Source organism: Dermacentor variabilis, unplaced genomic scaffold (assembly GCF_050947875.1).
Source record: "Dermacentor variabilis isolate Ectoservices unplaced genomic scaffold, ASM5094787v1 scaffold_13, whole genome shotgun sequence".
In the NCBI taxonomy this organism is placed as follows: Eukaryota; Metazoa; Arthropoda; class Arachnida; order Ixodida; family Ixodidae; genus Dermacentor; species Dermacentor variabilis.
The window spans coordinates 45,676,047-45,702,372 of NW_027460291.1; the positions used below are offsets into that span (position 1 = coordinate 45,676,047).

At 44.6% G+C, this 26,326-nt stretch overlaps 1 protein-coding gene across 1 annotated transcript in view; it reads right to left on the bottom strand.

The window, feature by feature from the left end:
• Positions 1-545: 545 nt before the first annotated feature.
• Positions 546-26,326, bottom strand: part of LOC142566658 (boophilin-H2-like) — an 80,263-nt gene continuing 54,482 nt past the window's right edge. The window contains exons 2-5 of the mRNA XM_075677490.1: positions 16,699-16,860; positions 15,170-15,334; positions 3,811-3,972; positions 546-933 (exon numbers count right to left, since the gene is read on the bottom strand). Of these exons, the coding sequence (XP_075533605.1) occupies positions 920-933; positions 3,811-3,972; positions 15,170-15,334; positions 16,699-16,860 (503 nt within the window). The 3' untranslated portion in view covers positions 546-919. The remainder of the gene's footprint in view (positions 934-3,810; positions 3,973-15,169; positions 15,335-16,698; positions 16,861-26,326) is intronic.

Sequence of the window (26,326 nt, forward strand, 5' to 3'; positions counted from 1 at the left end):
GAAAAACGAAGAGTATAAATAAACGTCTTCGCTGTGGTTTTCATTTCTAAAATGTAAATTTTCCTGTAAGAAAACAAGATCGCTTGAATACATTAAATACATCGTGGGATCCAAAACACAATATGAGGTTGATAAATTAAGACGTGGTGGAACCACTCGAGTCCACAGTAGAATAGAGAGCCGATGAAAGGCAGTCTCGCAACAAACAATAAAAACAGTGCATAACGCCGCACCTCTTGAATGGCGGGCTTTTCGGTATTGAGAGCCATCATTTTAACAGCACCGCCTTTGCTTGAACTCGTCTACATGTTTGTCACATAATAACACAGAGAACGAGCATATGTGTGAATAAAGACAAGACGTACATAATAATTCTGTATAAAGAAACAAGCAAGGTTCTTATAAAAATAATTGAAAACAAGAAAGCAAAATGATCGACCAGTTATGCTCAGTACCTTAGCACTTACTCTCCCCGCAAAGGGCTTTTTTTATTCTTCTAGTGAAACATATAGCGAAAACAGAGGAAGCACAGAGAGAGGTGCACTCGGTAAATTTTTATAAATGTTGTTTGTAACGTAGTACAGTTACTGACGATATCGCACTGTGAAGAAGTAACCTAATGCAGACCGCCACGGAAGAAAAAGCGAACATTAGAAAGGTGACGCTTTATTGTTCGCCTGGTTCTCAAGTATGAGAAGAAATAATCTGCTGCTTCCACATTAGGGTGTGCTAGTTTAATTGTCTTTAGTCCTAAAAAATATGCTAAGATGTAATGTAGAATATTCATTGGCGCTTTTGCGGCCCCCAAGATGTCGCACGGCTTATCGCACGTAATAAGTTGACGTCCACTTGCAAATGGTTCACAATACTTCCACCCTTCCAAAGGTGCCATCAGTACTTTCAGTTGCAGATGTCGAGATCAGTCGCAACCTCCTGAAAAAAAAGATAATGTTGAAGGAGAAACATTTTTAAGAAATAAATGTCAAGCTGTGTGAAGAATAGAGCAGCCGAATACATTATGGAAATGCGTCGGAGTGCAGCGTTTCGGGTTTCTGTAGGGCTGATCCGGCTCCTTCATTATAAGAATGCAATTCTGATGCGTGACTAGTGTTTACTGATTCCTCAAATCTGAAGATCCTTGGCGAGGAGAGCTGGCACCACATTGCGCGCAGTACGGCTGCAGTAAGGTACACTAATTTTCGTTTATTGCGTTTATCCTTCTGATTAACTGACGACGTTATTCAATTACATTTCTCCGAAAATAAATAGTTAGCAGAAATACAGATTGAATTGCCCGAGTCGTGCTAATCGCACTATTGTGTTCGACGAAGCCGCCCAGAACGCTCTCATACGAAGCTGTTGGGTGCAGGGCAAATGGTACGTAGACGTAGTGGTGGTACAGGACACACCCACAGCACTGTACTGAACGTCTTCATGGCGAGATATCAAGAAGCTGAAATCAGAAGCCCGATCCTGCGAAGCCACTTGTAATGACTCTGACAAGCAACTACTGATAAAAACTGCTGATAAAGTAATCTTTCAACTACGTACAACAGGCATAAAAATCCCAGGCACGTTTGGTCTACTTGTGTTCATAAATCTAAAGCTGCAATGCGAGAGCAAAGCACCGTGGATAAAATCTATCACATTTGCTTACTTCAATTACCCTTTATAAGCATGTAAAAATATTGCTTTTAGGTTGGACTGTAAGGCACACTGAATAGAAAAGAACGACGTACTTGTAGTGCGAACATGCGAGAAAAAAAGAACAAAGAAAAAGAAGTGTCCCGTTTCGTACCTACGGCTGTAAGGGCTAGCAAAATTTTTAAAAGCTTTGACCGTGCTAAGCGTAAAGTCGGGCTCAGCACAAATCTGGGCCATGGCAGCCCTAACTGGGTGCGACATGGAATAACGCCAGTGTACTGTGTATTAGGTGCTCGTTAATGATGCCTGCGTCGTCAAAATTTCCGGAGTCCCCCCCTACGGCGTGCCTGATCATAATTCATGATCACGGTGGTACTCTCACGAGTAACCGAAGCATCATTGTTCGCCCATGATCAGGTAAAGTATAACACGCACGCACATTATCTATCCATCAGTACAGTTGAGTCAGGTGTCAGCAGTCAACTTTCTATTCCTGGCCAGACAGGCTTCTGACAGAGTGTCGAATATATCGGCTACGGCGTGATAAAAGATTAGGCAATCAAACAGCAATAGTTAAATAAGAGAAGGTATTGGTACTAACAGAAGCACACAAAGAAATAATCGGGGTCCTTTGATGCAAGGTACAAGTAATCCAAATATGAATAAAATTAAGAGCCAGATTATAGAACAGTGCCAATTAGCCTTTACTGTAATGTTGATACTTGGTGGCTCAGATAAGAATGTACGAGGTGTTGCTAATAGTGTTTGGATTTTATCCAGCTGAATCCTCTAAATGATAGATAATAATAATAATAATAATAATAATAATAATAATAATAATAATAATAATAATAATAATAATAATAATAATAATAATAATAATAATAATAATAATAATCCTCTATTTCACTAATGAAGTGAGGGAGTGCGGGGAAAATGCTCAGGAGTCAGCATGAATAGTTCCCAGCTCCCCGGAGTACGAAATACAAGAAACAGAACACTTTTGACATGACAACATAAGAACCACAAACAAATACTAATAGTAATGCAGCAATAGCTGAACTGCACTTCCATAGCTCGTGGAGGCTTCTCTTAGAAGCTTGCTAAATCACTTGTCAGCTATCTTTTAAAAGCTCATTACAAGTTTATCACAGTCTTTCGACCCCATAGCAACTGATATTCTCTAGTGCTCACATGCGTGGAAGCAGAAATTCGATGCAGTCACTGTCAGCAAGAGACACACAGGACAACGGCTATGCGAGATCATTGAAGCCTTCACCATTGTCAAGCACTACCCTTCTTGCATTAGCAGGGCATCCATTCACTTACTGATCAGCAAATCACGGGTCTACATGATTAAACAGGCGTGATGTTTCAAGACAAGCAGACGAATACACTAGCCTGATCACACATCGAAAAGGTTCTCAGCATTTCTCACGGTGCTTAAGTATCAATTCTCCCTGGCAGAATTGGAAATTGCGAATAGTAAGCTTTTCCTTGCAATAAGAAAAAAGAAAAGACGCGCGCACACACACACAGGAAAACACAAAAAAAAACGAATGAAAGGGACAGGGGGCAAGGGCTTCCCTGCTGTCCGTTTCTATTGCTATCGTGTTGGACGTGTGTGCTTTCTCCACTCAGTCACTATCTCAGGTACGTACCAACTAGGCCCTGAGCAGGTCCTTCTAAACATTGCTTGCGGCTACCATGAAATGCCTTCAGAACTGTCAGAGATTCCATCAGTAAGAATATGTTTGCATTATTTATGATCATGAGGAACCAGAAAGAGCACGCAATCGCTAGATTTTACAACAAAGCGCATTACTTACGGCGACCCTTTCGAATGGACGTTATGAATGCAACGTTGACACGTTATAATGTATTCATATTTTATGCCCCTCCCTCTCTGAAAAATATTAAAGTGTGCTTGTCTTTTGTAACGGTCTATTTATGGATTTACGTATCATTCCGTCAGTCAGGCACTTCTAGAAATAAATTTTGCCGCTTACGAACCTTCCATGGCGACATGAAAGATATTTTAAATGCTGTTCTCCGAATTATTATTTGAAGCTTACAGTCGGATGAGTCTCATGCCGAAGGGAGGAAATCGGGATTCTTTATGTCGTAACCATTAATTGGGATAATAAAACGCATGAACGAGCTTACGACGGCACATCTTGTTGCACATGGCGCGGGTGTGGAACCTGTTGCCATTTCCGAGGCAGCCTGTGTAAACGAACGGCAGGCACCGGTTTTCTTGTCGATCGTAGTAGAACCGGTGCAGCTTGGCGTGGCAAGTGCCTGGATCCATCGGCTTTGAGCACACGTCTGGGGATCGACAGAAATGAATGGTCAGGAAAACAGTAGGCTGAAGGAGGTGGCAACAAATTTGATAAGTTGTTATTCCATTGGCAGTCCTGATTTTACGCAAACTTAAGCAACAGGCCAGGTTCAAAAATGTGTACTTAGGCTTCGATCAAGCGTCTCCCGTGTGTTCGCCGAAACGTCTGAACCCCAGCGCTATTACCACAAATTTGATAATTTTGGATGCAATGACGGCTATCCACGAAAACTGATTTGGAGACAGGCTGCACTGTATCCAGAATTGCGTTGGTGACAGCTGCCCTGCTTAGCGAAAAACCCCGTAACAGTAACTAAGATAGCAATCACCTTTAAGAAAAACAAAAAAGCTTGTAGATGATAAAATATTTCCTAAAAGGTTAGGTGATAGCACAAAATCTGGAAATTCATGAAATGATTTGAGTCGCATGCTCTGCGCATTCAACCAAAAAAAATATACATAGTTTCCTCCTAAAGATGGGAGATTGTGCAATAGCACAGTATCAGGCAACTTCGCGACGTAGGGGTCCTATTTTCACCGGCTGTATAAATTTCAGCAAAACGTTAATTTGCTAATTAAATTAACAAACATAGTGTTACGCACGCACACAAAAACATGAATAGATCTCGCTCGATGACCGCGAACGCTCGCTTTCACAACGCTGGTGTGATGAAGAGCACAAAATGAAGAGAGCGAACACTTTTGCCCACGCCCTCCTATAGCACGCGCTTGATCTCGGCTGTGCTGCCAACCTCAGAAGCCAGTTTTCTCCTAAATTGGATTAAACATTCACTAGAGTTCCCTAGATTTGTGCACGATCTGATTGTTCAGTTTGTCAATATAATTTCTGTCATAGTAACATTTTCTTTGTGTCATGGAAGTAGGCTGCAAATTTTATAGTTAAAATTGATTTTAAGCTCCTTTGAATATAATATAATGGCGAAGCCACTGTGCTCAAGCTGAAATAATGTCGCAGTGGAAGTTGTCGTGCTAATATCACCGCCGGCTTTTGGAACTCATATTCACAGAATATTTGAACACGTATAAACGTGGTTCTTTAAAGTGGGTTTGCAAGTGGAACAAATTGCGAAGATTACATAGATACTTACACGCGAGTAGTTACTTAGTGGCTATGGTGTTGGGCTGCTAAGCAAGAGGTTGCGGGATCGAAACCCGAACACGGCGGCCGCATTTAGATTGGGGCAAAATACGAAAACACCGGTATACTTAGGTTTAGTTGCACGTTAAATAACCACAGGTGGCCCAAATTTCCAGAGTCCGCCACTACGGCGTGGCTCATGATAAGTTCGAGGTTTTGGCACGTAAAGCCCGATATTTAATTTTTTTTTACACGGAACCTTGTTCGAAATGCAAGGACAATCGGCGCGGGACCTCCTTTACAGAATGCTTAAACTGTGGGCAACTTCACGGCAGCGCTGTGCCGTACGTTTGCGGTATGAAAATGTTTAATGCGGGGTACTGATGTAGCTCGACCATGCATTTTGTACCACCACCATTTCGCAGCAATGCACAGAGAGACGCGGCAAAATTTTATGTTGCTTCCAATGCAAAACTCGCCCAAACACATGACCACTGGAACTCTATCCGTGCTTGCTTTGCATTAGGAGGTTCCCAGTAAACTTTAGTACTATATGCGTGTGGAGTAGACTCCTGGGCGCCACGACCGCACTGTTCTGCTCGCCACTATAGGTATATGTGTCCGCTTACGCCCAGATTGATCCGTTCCCCTTTGTTGTGCATACACTTTCTTCGACGTTTACAAGTTAACATTTCAATCGGAGTGCATAGACATGACAGCCCAGTCAGAGGTGCGCACGGCAAAATCGCAGTAGTAGTACTTGGTTAAAGGGCCCACGGCATCGACAGACTGTCGTTAACTGGGTGAGATGTACTCATTGCGCTGCTGTACGACAGAATATCATATTTCGCATGCTAATGTGAAGGCAATTTGCAAGTAACTGAAATAAAAATACACCATCACGCCCGCAGCTCCACCGTTTCAATCGCACAGCGCGCAGTTCCCCTAGATTTTGACAACTGTCCCTATTTGACAAAAGAACGTATGAAATACCTAGATCTAGGGCCCTATAACGTAAAACTATTCCAACATGTTTTTTATTGTAATCTTCTGACGTCAAATTTGCGTAACCGCTGACGCAAGCATCAGGCGGTGACCCGCAGGGTTGTCTCAACAGACCAATCAAACGCTCTCCTTGTTCGTAGGAGGTCACTTTTGCTTGCTTGAAAAACGAATAACATTGCCTGCACTGAGCGGCTTGTCTTATCTCATTGGCTGACAAGAGGCGAGGAGCACGGTCAAGTGGAGAGAGATTCGTGGGACCGAGCCACTGCACTGAAAATCGATAACCGGATGAAGAGGGTGGTGCCGGCGTCTTTGACTGGTCCGCTTTCCCTTACTTAGCTTGCGATGGCTGGTCGACAGTCGCGGCGGCATGCAACGGAAGCTTAAGAATAACGCTAAAACGGATCCGCAGCTAAGAATAGTTGTCATAACGAGATCGTAAACGTGCCAACATGCTCGAAAACGTTACGCGGACATACCAAAAGCTTTATTATACGCAAAAAAATCCATGCTCGCCGGAGTAACCAGTGCCGGAGCGATCGGCGGCAGCCTAATTTTATTCCTTTCAGAACGGGGCAGCCTGCGGCTATACCGAAGAAAACTCAGTTTTGTTCGGCATATTAATGCATCTTAAACGCGTACACGTCACTTTGAGGCGGTGAGATTTTGCGGTTTTGTGAATTCGTGTGACAGGCAGGTGAAGTGGGTTCAGCCCGAAAACTATAGACCAATAGCCGAAGGCTAACGGCGAAAAGGCGTCGAATCAGAAATCACTATTTTTCTTTTGTTCAGTCAAATCATGCATAATCAGTGCGTACCCGTCAAATCAGATGAGGAGCTATCGCGGTTTTCTTGACGTCGAGTGGCACAGCTGAACTAAGGGTGGTCCAAAAAAAGTTTTTGACCAATCGCGAAGGGCTGACTGCAGAATTGGAATAGAAAAGTTTGGAATAGTTTTACGTTATAACGCCCCTAGAGAAATTTTCCTACATTTGACAGCACTACATCACGCGCTCACCTACTGCCCCTCCCGCGGCCTTGCGCGCTATGTATCACGTGACCTCTACCTTTGACCGTTCAATAAGCCATCATTCTTCTCGGCTTCCCCCTCGGACACATTTCCTCGCCCCCACAGCATACGGTGTAGAGGGGCGCGACAATATCTATCGCACTTGGCACTTTATGCGGAACTTCACGAAGGCGCCGACGGTCACGATGACTGCTGAAATTCGCCTGGAATGTCGATATGTTTGTTTTTGCGATAAAAATGAGGGCTCCTTGCAATCGGCGACTGGCTGTACTGGGGGTGGTAGCACGGCGCATTGTGTCTGTTTATTTTATTTCGATGCACTTATCTACTCATTCCCGGCAAATTTTGCCGTCATCATCGCCTTGAAGTTCCGCGTGAAATCCAAGTGCGACAAGATCGCGCCTCGTGCGCCGTTTGCTTCGGGCACTGTGGGTGCGAGGAAAACGTGTAAGGGTGAGCCGCGAAGGATGGTGGATCGATGCTCGCGGTTGTCCCGCGTGTCCAGTTTTTGAGGTCACGTGATCAAATGCGCACTAGAGTGGGACGTTGTGTGGAGGTGAGCGCACGGAAATGGGATAAAGCTCGTTATAGGAGGAGCGGAGGATTCGAAGGAATGATGTTTCCTTGTTACTCATTATAGACCACACTGGTGTCTGTCGCATTGAGTGAAGAGGAGGTAGAATTCTTTCGAATCAAGAATAAATAAAACGCTGGTGCTTATGAGACCGGCGCAGTAACGTTCACAGTGGTTTTCGTATTTACTCTTGGGTTAAAGTGCACATGAGCGAAAAGACAAATAAAGGCGAAGGAAAAGACTGCAGGGTTCTTTGCATAAAGCGTGTTGCTTGAGATAGTGGTGTCATGAGAAGCCAACAAACACTGACACCGAGGACAACGTAGGGGAAATTACTTTGTGCTTAATAAATGAAATAACGAAACGATAAATTAATGGAAATGAAAGCGGATGAAAAATCAAGTTGCCGCAGGCGGGGAGCGAACCCACAACCTTCGCATTTCACGTGCGCTGCTCTTGAGAGCTACTTGAGACAGTGGTGCTATTTTTAGTCGTGCAAGTCTACGCTTGCATAAAAGAGTGATCTTTTTTATTTTCTTTAAATAAAATTCAGCTGACAGCCACCGCTCCGTGTTGACTTCGTCTTTGTCCGCTATCTTCCTGTCGCGCTGTAGTTAATAATGAAGAATATATATGTTACGAAAGGTCAAATTTGTCAATGACGCGGATTGGGTGAGTTGGTATTGCCTGCATGCCTATATATAGCGTCATATTTTATAAAGCTCAGAAGAAGAGGCAAATGCACACACAGAGAACTCTGTATGCTTTTGTGCTTCTCATATTGTATTGAGTGGATTATTGTGCTATTTATGGGCATGTAACTGAAAGTTGTCCTTTGAGCTGCAAACAAGAAGCGACCCAAACAGTATGCGCCAACGACGCTTTTGAAGCTTTGGTATCAACCGGTAAAAGTAACCCGTGAGGGTTGCTGCAGAAGATCAAACGGGCTTGCGATTATAATTAAGAATTCACCACTTCTGAAGTTTGATCACATTTAGAGTGGGTATGGATTTATTGCAACATCAGTTGGGGGGAGGGCAGGCGAGTCATGTCGAATTATTTAAATGACTCATTCAGAACTTTCTACTCATCAATTTGTTTCCCATAACGATAAAAATATTGTCAGATTTTTATTTATATGGTTAAAAGTATGCAAAAATCTTGCACTTTCTTCCTCAATTATCTCTTTATTTAGTTGATGAATGCACCACAAGAAAGACAGAGACAAAGAAAACATGGAACACTAGACGAGAGCTGCTTAGAACTTATTTTTGACTGCAGAAGACATGCCTTTTTAGGAGGAGTGCAGAACGCCAGGTATTGAGGTACTCTTCACTGTGAAAATGCATACACGTGGAGTCCCCTTACAAGCTAAGAGTGTCGGAGAACGGAACCTGGCAACGCCTTATTAGTCAGTACTTGCAGAGGATTCTTCATGTCCTGATGAGCAACGAACCATTCATTGTACTCCGTTCCTCAGAGGTTTTTTTTTCACCTGGGTTGCCACGTGACATAACATCATAATGGAGTTAAATATAAGCATTCAGGCCCCTTTTATTGAGATAATCCAACATGACTTATAAAATGGGTTGTCCATAATCCATCTTTCATAGCCTTCAACTGAAGTTCAATTGCACACCTTTATTGTGCATAAAGGCAGTATGAGCCATGGCTTGTACAATAGATTTTCAATAGATATAGAAGATTTGTATTGTTCAGTCCCTCATCAAGGATTATTCAGAGCAATTCGAGCATAGATTGAAGAGTTCGGAGAATGTAACTTTGGAAATGATGTGGACATCTCTAGCTACGACTTCCTAGAACTGTTAAAGTTTTATTTAAGTTCTACGGTTGTACAGTTCGCAAAAATATTCTACGTGCACAAAGATGGAATACGTATTGGTTCGGCTGTAGCACCTGCTTGATGCTACATCTTCTTGTCCGTGGTTAGCGCTCGCATTACATCAAGACTGCATGATCGAAATGTCTTGAAGATATGCGGATAACTTTCTTATTAACTTGAAAGGAGCTACAGGCGAGAACCTCTCCCAGATGACTGATAATATTGTGCGTATTTTTGAGAATGAAAGCGAGAGACTAAAATACACGCATGAATTGCCCACCAACCAGAAAATTCAATTTTTGGACATTAGGCTGCGTTTCACTCACGACCGCATTTCATGGGAATACCGTCCAAGATCAAAGAAGGTCATATTACTTTTGGACAGCACTCATTCAAAGTTAGTGAGGCCAGATATTACAAAAATAGCCTTAACTTAGCCCCGAGAAAGTCTCGGGTTCATGTCATGTCAGATAGCTTTTGAAATCAAATCTTCCGGCTCAAGGAAGCGGGTCACACATAATTTCACGTACTTATCAAGCTCTTCCGTAAGGAATTAAGAGGCCACAAGTCAAAGGTGCAGCACTAAGTAGTAGGAAGAATTCTTCTGTAACTGCCCATGTTCACCGGGTATCCCATAATTTTCGAAGAACAGCATCAAAGCACCACGTGCAAGTAGCTTTTTGAGCCGCTTCTAAATTTTGCAAATTGTGTCCCATGACAATAAAGAATCACTCTCGTCGTACGACGACACATGGAAATCGCTACACGCAATGCCGTCCAATGTTATCTATAATATTCCGATGAGCCGTGGACGCCAGTATATAGGACACATCGGAACATGTCTTAGTGAAAGAGCGAAGGAACACAATTCGAAAGCTTATAACAAAACGGGAAGCCTTCTAGCAGAGCACTACTAATGATTCGAGCGTGTGTCTATCTTTGAAAACACCCAGTTTTTGAGGAAAACAAGAGGCAAAACAGAACGTGACATTCTGTAAGCACTCTTTATCAGGGAGGCGGGCAATAGGTGCGTCAGCAAGCCGTCCGTTTCATTCACTGAGGCTGTGATCGACTGTACCTCAAAGGACAGATGGCGTGCACTTGCTTTTCAATGTTTCTTGTTGGTCATGCGTCATTGCGGTTCCATAAGTGAGATGTTGTCCTCGTACGCATCTGCTATTAAAAAAAGAAAATTGAGTGCTAGTCAATTGTCTTGTTGTTGTTTTTAATCTTTCTTACGTAAAAATCCTGTTGTGAGCGTTTCCATTATCTTGAGCGTAATGGCTGCGTGCGCATAGTGTTAGCAAAGTTCCAGTGCAAACGTTTGCGTGTTAACGTAGGTTTTTATGACGAAGCAGGTTATGTTTGTCATTTGGAAATGTGATATGGCGTTGTGCCCTCTTCATAAAAAGGTGCGGTTGCTGCAATAAAAATTCTGTTCTAAGTCAGCGCTCGTCTAGAGTTCCCTGTTTTCTTGTTCCCTGTTTTTATCGGGCTGCATTCCCCAACTAACTATGAACCAATTAGTCCAAATCAATGTCCTACTTCATTATCTCGCTGGAATTACTTTAAGGTTTTGGTTTATAGATAGATACTCATTTTGGAAAGAAGTAATTGGTTGCCTCTGCGCAGCTTAATTGTTCCTACACTTCTTTTACACTTCATTATAGATGCGCGGTGACAGGGAAAAAGGACAATGTTGGCAGCTTCTCAAGGACAACGCCAAAATTAAAGAAAGGCTGCTCAGCTTTGTAACAGCATCCGCATTGGGCCAATTACGCCCCGGAATTACTTTGAGAATTATTCAATGTTCGCGTCGTTCTTAGTACGGGCTGCATTCACAATAAGGCCACGCCATCAGTATAAGGAATTTGCTTATTATGCAGCCGCCGCTGTGCGTTGCGCTTTCCCCTAAACGTTTACAAACACACACACACACACACACACACACACACACACACACACACACACACACACACACACACACACACACACACACACACACACACACACACACACACACACACACACACACACACACACACACACACACATGCACGCGTGCAAGCGCCCACATATCGGCAGAATTTCTTACAGTTTAGTGTCAATAAAAATTAAATAAAAATATTCTGGTTTGCAACGTTGGGGACACGTGAATTTTGGCTGTAGCGTTAATTAATTCATAAGTACTTACGGAATGGGCTCATCAATTAGTTGATTGTGTGTTTCAATTTGTTCCCGAAGAAATGTCCGCCTCTTTGAAAAATCCAGCTTAAGGACTATAATTACGCTATCTTCCACGGACCACTTATTTAAAATTTCTGTAAGACTTAAAAATGATCACCCCGTATGTGAAAGGCACCCTGCCAAATAGAGATGTGATTTGACAACCATGCGGCGTCCGCCTGTGGACAATAAGCTAATTGATTTAATTTTATTTCAAGATTCTTTAGGATTGTTCGACTGACTGTTCGCTTTCAGGACTACTTGAACAGAGACATTTGTATGCGCGTTGATGTGTTTTTACATCTCCGTGGATGCACACTTCTGTTTCTCAACGCAAGTGCGTATGGGTCGTTTCTACGTATACGTTGTGTTGGTTGCGTTTACGCTTTTCTCAGCGAATGTTTCTTTGCGAACTCTACCGCAATATTCCGACCGTGGCTGCTATAGGTGATGCTGTTGTATTGCCGAATGACTCGCCCCTTGAAAAAAATAAATGGCATGCCCAAATTAGGGATCGAAAATCAGCCACCCGGCACCGCAGTCGAATGGTCTAACCATTAGACAGCAATAGCACGCATATATTTATCGTTCCAATGCTAGTGATGTAATATTACCGGAGACATTGAAGCCGTGAAAAAAAGAACATGAAAACAAACTTTTGTCATTATATTTTGGAAACACATGGAAAATAACCTAACATTTCTTAGCGCACGGAAGTAAAAAAAAAACAATAGCAGGTGAGCGCACATGCAAGGACTTCTTTCTAAAAGTTTTGGCAAGAGATGGATATTCTACAACCAATAACCCACTTTTTTATTCACTCGAAGATTCTTGGTAGCTTTCGGAATCCTTGTTCACCAACCATGAAAGCTGCGTGCCTTTATTCTGTTAGTTTAGTGAGGGAAGGCTGGTGCAATATTTGTACACTTCCGGAACTTTAGTTATTCAGATTGCCGTAATGTGTTCGCCGTGTAGTCAATACACGGTGCGCGTTCGTCATGTTACAAATTAGGTCAAACGTGTGGGTGCCTATAGACGCGCTTAATGGTGAAAAAAAGAGCAGTCATAAGTACGTACAGTTCCTCTACAGTGACTCACTGGAAACTGGTTAACGGCGGTAAAGCATTCTTTCACAACTGCTTTATTTATTCTGTGTAGAAAAACGTTGATAATTAAAGAAATAAGGACAAAACGTTTTGCGTGTCTAATTTTTCATCGCAACCGTACTGGGCGCCGTCACAAAGTTGCAACGTCATCAAACAATTCTTTTTGTCTCTTATTTCAGCTGTTTTGGCGCAAGATAGGTCCTCAAAACTTGCTGTATTGAGCCTTTGGTTCAATGAGAACGCAGGGTAGTCCTTTATTTAAAATAAACTGCTAAATACAAGACCCATGGAAATACTGTCAGAATGCACGACGCCTCGAATTCATGGCAGCGTCACCACCCGGATTTCGTTATTGCGTGTTTTCTGAGTTACCAAGCTTCCTTCTCACGGTGTAGAGAGCTGTTTGTCATATATATATATATATATATATATATATATATATATATAGTCATATCATAAGAAGCCAACAAACACTGACACCAAGGACAACTCAGGGGAAATTACTTTTGCTTAATAAAGGAAACAAGGAAACGATAAATTAATGGAAATTAAAGTGGATGAACTACTAGGACACATAAATACCCAAGAAAGTGGATGGGAAAACGGCGCCGCGGTAGCTCAATTGGTAGAGCATCGCACGCGAGATGCGAAGGTTGTGGGTTCTGTTTCCACCTGCGGCAAGTTGTTTCTTCATCCACTTTAATTTACATTAACTTATCGTTTCCTTGTTTCATTTGTTTCATTTATTAGGCAAAAGTAATTTCCCTTATTTTGTCCTAGGTGTCAGTGTTTGTTGGCTTCTTATATGACTAATAAATATCGGGCCCCTCGGTTAACCCCGTTTCTTTTCGTTTGTATATATATATATATATATATATATATATATATATATATATATATATATATATATATATATATATATATATATATATATATATATATATATATACATATATATATATATAAATATATATATATATATATATATATATATATGTGTGCGTGTGTGTGTGTGTGTACTGCATAGTTTAACCGCTTTATTTAGTCTCCTTTTCAAAGTAAATATTTGCCGGCTGACATCAAATCAAATGAAGAAAATTATTTATTACAGGCAACACCTTCAAACATGTAGGGGTATAGGTGCGCCATTTCAAGTTTAGCATCCAGATAGCATCACCCCCCCCTCGGCAGCTTGTCTTCAGTTGAGAATGAAAACTAATGAAAAAAAAAAGGATCTTTTTCGTTTCTTTTGCATAGAACAGGCAGTAACGGAATTATTTCTAAAGCACAATGGGAGCGGAGGAGTTGGGAGGGGGTGCTCCATTTGTGGCATTAAGGTATAAAATCAGACGCAACTACTACAGGATGGTTCCCTTACTATGATGCCGAGAGAGCTCAAAACTGTCAACCTCTCGACTCACGCGTGCTTCACGTTAGGTTAAAGGAATACTGAAGTATACTGACACGAAAATTTTGTGTCCCAAGGGCGGATCCCTTATTCCACCATAAATGACGCAAGTATTGCTTGCCTTTCTGAGCGACAAACATTGCAGATGCAGCACACCGCCACCACAAAAAGTTACACCAACTGGATGAAACAAAATGTTGACTGGACATGTATGCTCGCAAAGTGACACTAATCGGACGTTCGCACAATTCACATCAATACACTCCAATTTATTCGGTAAGTTCGAACCTATGCCTTTTTTTTGGCTTTTTATGTCCGGAGACTAAACGAGATCAAAAAGAACTGTTTGTTTTTCCAAAATTCTCAGTTTCTTGCCGAAACGTTGGCATCTTTAGCCAATGCCAACTGAGTGTTCGAGAAAATCTCTGCGTGCTTAAATTGTACAGCACCGGCTGCGCGACAGCACATATGCGCGCAACTTTACGCCAAGGACGAAGGAAGGAAGTCAGCAAATTTATAGCATTTAATTAACCCCTTCGTGCAAGCTTCGCTTCACATAGATTCGAAGATGTGCATTGGGCGTAATATATTTGTGTATTTTCGGTATATGTGTGCTGTTATATGAAGACGCGAATAACCGTTCAAAACTTTAACCGTGCCTTGGGACAGCCGGTGATAGTGCACCCTGTATTCTCAATTACGCGCTGGTAGTATGCGAAGGTATAAATAAATAAAATAAATAAAGAAAAGCCCGTGAATACGGTGAGCAAGCGCTGCTTTTGTTCGTTTCATTTCTGTGCCGTATACGTTTTGTTGTTCGTTGTAAACCAACTATGCCAAAAATAGAAACTTGAGGACGAGGCCAGTACATACAGCCAAATGATACCGCTCACCTTCGCAGCGAGTTTTGCACGCCTCTAGACGGACGAAGCTGTCCCAGTATCCCGAACAGAATCCGTACCCCGTCTTCTTGCAGCGTCCCGCATCGACGTCGAAGTAGTAGCGATCCTGGACTCCGTCGCGGCAGCGTTCCGCACCCAGCGGGTCGCGACAGGGATCTGTGAACGTACGCTCTGCTCGGAATCTCTGCGAGGTCGACAGCGAAAATTCTTCTCCGTCACGTATCGCCGCCATCTCAATGAGAGAGAGAGCGGGACGCCCGGAGGCTGCTTTCGCGACATACGAATATGCCTGATGATATTTCAAAATAGAAGCTAATTAAAGCCTGTGTAAGTACCCACTATCAAAAGCGCATTTTTTTTCATCAACTGGATTACTTATACAGTTGGACTTTGACTCGCCCGAGGTATAAGCGTCATATTAGCTAATTAGCATAGTTACACGGATTAATGGTATATTTATACGCATCAGGGCGCATCTCCCAATCGGGGAACTAAAGTCGAGCAGTGATACAGTCACGTGCATTCAGCTAAAATCTTCTCCCAACCAACTATTGCAAGAAAGGCCACCTTAAATTATGTGGTGGAATGCATTAATGCAATGGTGAGTCATCGGCAACGTTACACCGCCTGTGATAACGTGAAACTGGTCGCATTTACCACTGGGTGCTACGCGTCCATACTGCTCCGCCCTATTGATCGAGGCAGATGCGTAACCACCTAATATGAAGATGTCCTGGCTCACAATCTAGACGCTCGCGTCACTTACGGCAAGCCGGCCTCTGCCACAACGTCACCATCAGCTGTGGGCATCGGATGCGTGATAACAGATGCTACAAAACACTGCTTCAATTCACGCACAACAAAGGCCTCCCTGTGCACATATAATAAACATATACACACCAAGAGTTATGACTTAACGACAAGTCTCTATCGCAATAAAAAAAGAGAAAATAATGCTATAATGTTCCAATAGCTCTTATCAGCCACGCGGAATAAAATGTAGTTGGCCAAATCCACCTACTATAATAAGATCTGGTACTTCCAAAAAAGGAGCGGGAGTTGGTTTCCATTGCGGGAGTCCATTTCCAAAAGCTGCAATGATCCCAGTGCCCTCACGGGGACGATTACATATGAAGAACACTTCAGTTGCAGTTTGTGTTTCACGGATGCAGAGTTAGAAATTTTGCGCACGTTCAGTGCAGGCGTCGCTTCCGCATATACTTGAGGACTCGTTACACTGTGTTATATACCACTGCAATTTCTTCGTTCTTAGCGAAAACTTCGGAATGTTTACTTATGATCTCATTTTTTTCCTGCATGCAGGTGTCTTTGTAGCTCCAGCACAAGCTGTAACGTTAAGTGGCAATGAAAATGTGCATGTGCTATTGTTATTTAAATGTACAGTTGTGGTACAGTTTTTTGACATCTTTTGTCTGCACGCAAATACACCCTACCCCTTTCCAGTATAAGTTGCTGTTACAGTAATTTTTTATAACAAAGAAAAGAACGCAGATACTGACTTTGACATTCGTCGATACATTCTTTGTACGAAGCAAAGTTGTTCTGGTTGCCGTCGCAGCCATTGTAGGTGAACAGTTCACAAAAGCCGGAAGTGACATTGAAGAAAAAACGCTGAAGCTTTTCATCGCACCTGCCCTCATCTGGCGGTAGCTTGCACTTGGCTGGAAACGACCAACAAAGAGAGAACAAATATACATTATTATTGTGTTGTACATTACCTGTGCCCCATTCATCCTACGGCCCCTCATAGCAGGACTAAAAGAGGGTAGACAAAATCTTAGGTGTTGATTCCCATGGTACCCCCGCTGTCAAGCACAGTCTTAACTGAGGAGTAGGCGCTCGAAAGCATTTAGTAGACGTCGCATGATCCCGAAGGAACAATTACCCTTTAAGCTCTTGAAATGCGGAGAAAGGAGTACACGTGGTTTAACTGGATGAATCAACTCTCCCTGACGACGGATTAGTAAGTGAACTTCAATTCGGCTGTGATGTTACACCGCCACGAAATGTAGGCATTCTACTGAAATACTCCTGACGTATTTAATGTGGCTTTTCTTGAGCGCCTATAGACGGCCTGCAAACCTAAGGCCTCATATATTTTGTCGACAACATCTACAGGCTTTGCTTAAGCAACACACTCGTAAGATAATGAAAAACAAATAAACTATATCGAATAACTTATAAACTCTAGATTTATGCGTAGTCTGTGGACTCTTTATTCTCAAAATATCGAAGCACTAAACATGCATAGCAATCCTGCTAAAGCATGTAGGCTGTTTAAAGAACGTGTCTACATTCATATGTATAATGCTAGAACAAAATGTTTATTACGTGACAACTGAGCGGTTTACGTTTAATTCGCTCAAACATTGCACCGGCAAAAGATTGCGGCAGTAACTGTTAGTTCTATATTAACACGAGTACATAGCTTTTCTTTTTGACGGTGACTGTTTTTCGCTGGATTGTCGCTGCTATCGATTTGTCTGTCGTCACGGTCAAGACACAACTATTGCTTCAGAATTTTTTTTTATGTGTTCGCGGATTCTGTTCCGTAAACCTTATTTAATCAGTTCACGCGCACGAAGTCGATTATGTTGTCGATTCTTTAGTGTGAACGAGAACGAGTGATTATACTGGAATGCACTGTGATACTTCTATAAATAGCAGGCGGGCTTCACCCGTCAGTTCTGATTTCGAGGAGCGATGACTATGTTCACCGCTGTAGTAGTTCTTTCAGTGTTGCTTTTTTTTGGGGGGGGGGGTGTGGCAGAAGTCTCGCTAATGAATAGTTAGATTGGTAACTCACAGTTTTCGCAGTGTCTGGTTTTTTAGCGTCACCCATGTGTCGTGCAAGTAATAATTCAATAATGGTCCTTAAATTGCGTAAAATTTGAATAATTGATGTTTAAAATTTACTTGTACATTTCAAAGTTGTGGGGCTGACACGCAACACAGCTGAACAACATTTCCGAGCAACAACACAAAACGGCAATGCACTTTTTCAACAAATTATTGCAAAGCCATGGAAAAAAAAAACATTATGCACACGCATTAATCGCGCGGTGGGTGCAGGACTGCATCGACAAATTTATTATAGTAAACCTAGTACAAACTTAGGCAATGTGAATAGTGAATAGCATGCGGTTGTCCTGGCGAGGCAGGGTCGAAGTGGTCTTTAAACCAAAAAATACTAATGTACCTCAGATTTGAACTCGAATAACGTTTTTGTGCGCTCAGCCCCCAGCGGCGGTGGCACACCTGATTAAGGCAGCGCTCAGACCAGCGACGCGGACGAGGATGCTAAGAATCTCTGGGTCCAGACAGGCCACTACTGGAAACTGAACCTGGCAACGCTTAACACGCGAACTCTTTCGAGTGCGGCTAGCTTAGAAATGGTCACGCATTGTCTGGAATATCAGTGCCCTTAGTGAGGTTAAAACTGGCAAGGCTTATACAGTGCTGACTAGCGGCCCCATCCTCTGCTACAGGGATAGAATAGGGGGTGAGGCTTATAATTTATAAGGGCATAGCGGACATTTATTAATTCTACAGAATTAATAAGAGAGCAGCAGTCGTCGTAACAAAGTGAAATAGGACATATGGGTTAAAGGTAATACAAGCCTACGCTCCAACATAGAGTCACAATGATGAAATATAACTGTTCTATGAAGACATTTAATTAGCAATGCGAAAGATGACAACTCAGCCTAATTTAGTCATGGGCGACTTCAATGCAAAAGTGGGAGAAAATCGGCTGGGAACCAAGCAACTGGCTACTACGGCAACGATTCTAGGAATAGTAGAGGAGAAACATAGGTAGAATTCGCGGAAAGAATAATGAATACTTTCTTCAGTAAGCGTAGAAACAGGAAGTGTACCTGGATAAGCCGCAATGCAGAAACAAGAAATTGCCTAGATTTCATACTCTCTGCCGATTCCAGCAAAATGCAGGATGTAGAAATTTTAGGTAGGGTATATGGCAGTGTACTATCGGCGTCAAATGAAAGTTGAACAGGGGAGCGCGTGGACCAAGCATAAGTGAAGATATAGTGCGCGCCGCCCAGTCATCAACCATTGACAGGCGCGCACATCCGGTTCGGCCGCACTGCGCGAGATTTGGGAGTGAAACCATGTCAAACGGCCAAACGCTCTCGGCATGCCGGCCGCCGTCGCGGCGGCCAGCGATACCGCGCAGCGCAAGTTTGCCGATCGAAAGAACGAACGTGGTGCGCAAGCTGCAAACCGCGCGGGCGAATCTACCTTGCGATGGCGGTGCAAACTGCAGAACGCGCACCGCTGTTCGCGCCGACAGGGCTTGTTGTTTCGGCGATCTGTGCGATAAGACTCGCCGTAAACTGCAATATTCTAGCTTCATTTTTATTTTTCATTTTCTCCCTTTGAAATGTAAGAACCAGAACAGAAGCGGCATTATCTCACTAGAGGGGGATCGCGCAGTGCGGCCAAACCGGATGTGCGCGCCTGTCAATGGTGATGACTGGACGGCGCGCACTATATATTCACTTATGCTTGGTCCACGCGCTCCGCTGTTCAACTTTCATTTGACGCCGATAGTACATTGGCCCATGATTGGTCACAATTTGAAGAGACAAACAGCGAAGGTAGTCAAGAAGAAAGAGGACAACCTAGTCGTATTAAGGATAAAAACGCGCGAAATAAACCAGGTGCCCGCAAACATTTATGCAGCTTTGGAACCGTAAGACAAGGATAACATAGAGGCAATGAATGAAACCGTAAATAGGCTGATTTTAGAAGCAGCATTATAAGGGGGGGGGGGGGTACGGCAACAAGGCCACCAGGAGGTAAGCTCTTCCAAGTAACAAAGAACCTAATAAATAAACGAAAAAGCGTGACAGTATCTAACGCAAGAGATCAGACAGAATTCTCTGAACTGTCAAACCTGATAAACAAGAAGAAATTAGGCGCCATTCCAAATGACAACGAAAAAGCAGTAAAATATGGTCGCAGCATGAAATGAGTGAGAATAAACCTTGGTATAGGACAAGGCCAGATGTATGCAGTGAAACACAAACATGGTAATGACATCAGCAATTTCGATGATATAGTAAAAGCAGTAATGACTGACTGACTGACTGGCTGACTGACTGACTGACTGACTGACTGACTGACTGACTGACTGACTGACTGACTGACTGACTGACTGACTGACTGACTGACTGACTGACTGAATAAACTTCATTGAAACCAGCAAGAGGTGAGGCTGGGCCTAGGCCTCCCACGTGGGGACGTCGAGACTTGCTGGGACGCCCAGAGTTGGTCGTCCAGGTTGGAGTTACGTAGGGCAGCGTGCCATCTGGACGAGAGGGCCCTGGGGTTAGTGTCGGGATATTGTTGTGTGCAGTCCCAAAGCATGTGTGGAAGTGTGGCTAGCTGCGTCTTGCAGATATGGCACGTGGAAATGGGGTAAATGTCTGGGTAGATCCTGTTGTAACGGTGTAAGGAGGGGCAAGTATTGGTTTGTAGCAGGCGGAGAGTTGTGCCTACGCTCGGAGTAATTTTGTACTCACCTGTACACTACCCTTAGCACCCATGCTACCTTCGTTGGAAGTAGCGGCAAACAGAATGAACAGGCTCCTTCTGTAACTAGCGACGAAGTTAGAAGGGCCTTGCAAGACATGACCCGGGGAAAAACGGCAGGAGAAGATGAAATAACAGCCGATTTATTCAAAGATGGGCGACATAGTAGGCGTCAAAAGCTTGCGGCTCTTTACATGCAATGCTTAATGACTTCAAGTGTACCAGTGACCTGGCAGAATGCCAACATTATACTAATCCTTAAAAATGGGAGACGTTAAAGAATTGAAGCATTACAGGCCCATTAGCCTGCTTTCAGTATTGTGTCGAATATACCAGATGATAATTTCCGACAGAACCAGGGTAACACTTCACTCCATTCAACAAAGCGAACAGGCTGGCTTTAGGAAGATATGTTCGATAATGAATCACGTCCACAGCATCAATCAGCAATTCAGAAATCTGCGGAGTATAATCGATCTCTCTATATGGCTTTCATAGATTTTGAAAATGCGTCTGATTGAGCAGAGACACCAGCAGTCATGGAGGCATTACGTAATCAAGGAGTACAGGAAGCATACTGACTATCTTGGAAAATATCTACAGATTACACAGCTACGTTGTTTCTCCACAAGAAGAGTTGAAAATTACCTGTCAAGAAAGGGGTCAGGCAAGGAGACAATCTCCTCAGTGCCATTCCCTGCATGCTTAGAAATATTCTAGCTATTAGACTGGGAAGATTTAGGAGTGAGGATCAATGACGAATATCTCAACAACCTTCGGTTTGCAGATGATTCCTATTCAGCAACACTGGGGATGAATTGAAAGAAATAATTATTATGCAGAAGGCAAAGGTTACGTTCAATAGCCTGGCAAGGGAACAAGAAATCATGATCACCTATCAGCCTCTAGAGTTTGTGCAGGAGTACGTTTATCTATGTCAGTTACTCACAGGGGACCCTGATCATGAGATGGAATTTTCCGAAAGAATAAAAATGGGTCTGAGTGCATACGGCAGGCATTACGAAACTTAGACTGGGAGGTTTCCACTGTCGTTGAAAAAAAGTGTATAATCATTGTATTCTACCTCTGCTCAGATATGGTACAGAAACTTGAAGGTTTACAAAGTAGCTCCAGAACAAGTTATGAGCCGCGTAGAGAGTGAGGGAGCCAAAATACTAGGCGCATCTTTAAGAAACAGGAAAAGAGATGTACTGATCAAAGTGCAAACATGGGTAGACGATGTTCTCGTTGAAACTAGAAGAAAAAATGAAGCTGCGTAAGGCATGCAACGCGTAGGGCAAATATCCGTTGGGCCATTGCAGCCACAGAATGAGTGCCAAGGGACGGGAAGCGAAGTCGACGACGCAGATAATGAGGTGGGTGATGAAATTTACAAATTTGCAGGCACAAGTACAGACCAACTAGTGCAAGACAGGGGTAATTAGATATCGCTGTGAGAGGCCTTCCTCCTGCAGTGGGCACAAAAATAGGCTGTTGATTATTATTATTATTATTATTATTATTATTATTATTATTATTATTATTATTATTATTATTATTATTATTATTATTATTATTATTGTAAGGAAGATGACGAACGTGCGCGCAGTCAGCAGCATAGGCAGCATCAAGCGCGCAGCAGAGGCTCGAACTCGGGGACTGTGCTCGGTGCATCGTAGAACCGGCTGTCGCTATGAACCCCAATAAACCTCCTTTATAAGTGGCGGAGCCATGCGGGGTAACGTTCCACTCTACCATCCTGGAACTCCGTTCTCGGACGCTACCCTCCGCCATACCGTACGCCGACCAGCAGACTCTTCCATCGCCCCCCGTCCCTTGCGCTGGCACCGTTTGCCAGCAGGAGCCTCCCATCTTCAGCGGAACCGACGGCAACGACGTTGAAGAGTGGCTGTCATCCTACGAACGGGTGAGCGTTCACAACAAATGGAATGACTCGGACAAGCTGGCTTACGTATCATTCTACCTCGCGGGCGTGGCCAGTCTCTGGTTCAGAAATCATGAAAGGGATATCCGAACGTGGTCGGCGCTCAAGACGTCGATTACAGAAGTATTTGACCGACCCGCCGTCAAGAAACTCCGAGCCTAGCAGCGTTTGCGTACACGCGCACAGGACACGGGTGAGACATTCACCAGCTATATAGAATACGTTCTCGATTTGTGCAGGCGCGTGAACGCTGCCATGACGGAAGCGGAAAAGATCAAGCACGTCATGAAGGGAATCGACGATGACGCATTCCAAATGCTTCTGGCCTAGGACCCGCTCACTGTTGGCGATGTCATCAGCTTGTGCCAGAGCTATGATGAATTGCGTAAGCAGTGAGCTCTGACAAGGCGACATCCCACACCAAATGCGGCATCACTCTGCAGCCTTACCACCGGCCCAGAACAAGCCTCCCTGATAACGCAAATCAAGGATTTCGTCCGCGAAGAAGTCGCACGACAGCTAGCTCTTCTGTTCGTCACTCAGGAGTCTGCCAGCACTTTGCCGTCTCATATCCGTAACGTGATCCATGAAGAGGACGCGGAAGCGCTGCCGGCTGTTCACCAGCAGGATGTCGTGACTACACCAGTCACTTATGCTACGGTTGCTGCAACGGCCCCTCGCAGTGTGCCCGTGCGTCGCTTCCAGCAGCCTGTGCACCGCCCTCCCCCTCCCGTCCCCTGGACCACCACTGCCGTCGCTAACCCGTGGCGTACGCCGGACAATCGCCCTATATGCTTCGCATGTAGGTATCTCGGTCATGTCGCAAGGTTCTGCCGCCGTCGATCGCAGGCGTTCGATGACGATCGCCGAGCGCCCTATGTGCCGCCTGATGCAAATGCGCCTTACGAACCCTTCGACCCATCACCAGCTCGCTCCCAGACTGATCGCCGTCCTCGCTTCGAACGCCTCCGGTCATGCTTCCCACGTCGTCGATCGCTTTCCCCTATGCGTCGACGACCCGTCTCTAACGAAGAGGGAAACAAGACGATGCAGTTCCTGAGGCAAGAACTGCGCAAGTGTCGACATGCCGAAGTCCTCCTGCTTTACCTGCCAATGTCATTGATGTGTTTATCGAAGATGTCGCTACAGTCGCCTGAGTCGATACCGGTGCCGCTATTTCAGTTACGGATGCCAGGTTTTGCCGTTCGCTTCGTAAAGTGACGACGTCTCTGTCTGGACTGTCGCTCCGAACGGCGCGTGCTCAATCCATTCGCCCTACCGCTGCTTGTACTGCCTGTGTGATCATACAGGACGTTTTGTACACGATTGAATTCATAGTTCTTTCATCGTGCTCCCACGCCGTTATTCTAAGATGAGATTTTCTCTCACGCCACAATGCCATCATCAATTGTGCTCGGGCTGAGATTGAACTTTTCCACCTTGGTGACCTTGCCTCGGTGGATGCTCATCCTGCCGCTAAAACTGTCGTGAGAGAAGACACCTGTATCCCCCCGTGCTCTTCAGCATTCGTACCAGTCTTCTGTAGTACCATGTCCGATGGGGCGGTCTTCTTCATGCCCTCTCATCACTTTGTTACCCGAAAAGCGCTTCCTTTGCCCTTTGCAGCTGTTGACCTTGCCGCCGGTGTGAGCACGATGCCCATTTACAATCATCTTTCATCGCCGCTATCACTGCTCCGCCGCGAATGCCTTGGTTACGTCGAGTCGGCCGATTCAACGCGAATTGTCTCCGTCCTCGACTAAGTGTCTTCTGCTGTTGCCCATGAACTGAGTGCCCTCTCCGTACCAGACTCAACATCGACTGGTGTGTTCAACCCATTCATCGCCGAAGATCTGACGCCTTCGCAGCGATCTCAACTTGTCGCAATCCTTCAGCACTTCCGCCTTTCTTTCGACGTTGCGCAAACCTCTCTTGGCCGTGCATCGACAATCAAGCATTACATCGACACTGGCACTCACTCACACCTTCGACAAAGACCATATCGCGTGTCCGCTACGGAACGTCGCGTCATTGCAGACCAGGTCGTTGACATGCTCCGTCGAGGGGTCATTCAACCTTCCCAAAGCCCATGGGCCTCTCCCGTGGTCCTCGTCACAAAGAAAGGCGGTTCCATCCGCTTCTGTGTTGACTTTCGACGGTTGAACAAGATCACGCTGAAGGACGTCTATCCACTACCACGCATCGATGATGCTCTGGACTGTTTGCAAGGAGCCGAGTTCTTTTCTTCGCAGGATTTGCGGTCAGGCTACAGGCAGGTTCCGATGGCAGAGGCCGATCGCCCGAAAACTGCCTTTGTTACACCAGATGGCTCGTATGAATTCACCACCATGCCTTTCGGACTTTGCAACGCACCTGCTACGTTCGAAAGAATGATGGATCATGTTCTGCGTGGCCTCAAATGGAAAATATGTCTTTGCTATCTTGACGACATTGTGGTGTTCGCCCCTGATTTCCCAACACACCTGCTCCGCCTCCAGCACGTACTCACTTGCTTGACCAACGCCGGGTTGCAACTTAACTTGAAGAAGTGTCGATTTGCTGTTCGTCAGCTAACAATTTTAGGCCATGTCGTGTCAAAGGAGGGCATTCGCCCGGATACGGAGAAGCTACGTGCTGTTACTGCGTTCCGAAAACCTACTACTATGAAAGAGCTACGCAGTTTTATCGGCCTCTGCTCTTACTTCCGGCAATTCGTTCGAAATTTTGCGTCAATTATATCGCCTCTCACGCAGCTTCTTGGTGGCGCTAGAGATCTCTCATCATGATCTCCAGAGTGTGACGACGCCTTCACAACCTTGCGCCGTCTTCTCACGACGCCACCCATTCTTTGCCATTTTGACCCACAAGCACCAACCGAAATCCATACCGATGCAAGTGGTTTAGGCCTTGGCGCTGTGTTGGCACGGCGTCAACCTGGCCACCCAGAATACGTCGTCGCATACGCGAGTCGCACGTTAACCAAGGCGGAGACCAATGACAGCGTTACAGAAAAGGAGTGTTTGGCCATTGTGTGGAAGCTTGGCAAGTTTCGCCCAAATTTATACGGCCGATCTTTTGACGTAGTGACCGACTACCACGCACTATGTTGGCTGTCGACGCTCAAAGATCCATCGGGCTGCCTTGCCCGCTGGGCATTGCGAATCCAAGAATACGACATCCGCGTGGTGTACCGTTCCGGGCGAAAGCACTCCGACGCTGACGCGCTATCCCGATCACCGCTTCCTCCGAAGGCCAGTCACGACTCCCCCTGCGAGTGCACATTATCCTCTCTGGACGTTAACAGTATCGCTGCTGCACAGCGTAATGATCCCTGGACTGCATCTCTGCTCGACCTTCTCTCGGATACGTCGAAAGTTTCAGCGTCACGTACGCTTCGGCGCCAAGTGCCTCATTTTGCGATTCGCGACCAGCTACTATATCGATGCAACTATGCCCCAGAGGGACGCACCCGGTTATTCGTCATTCCGAGAATCTCGCGATCAGTGCTCTGCTCCTCGTTCCATGTCGACCCTCAGTGTGGCCATGCGGGAGTCTTCAAGACCTACGAAAGACTTCGACACCGCTATTACTGGCGGGCAGTGTACAATTTCGTTCGAAAGTTCGTC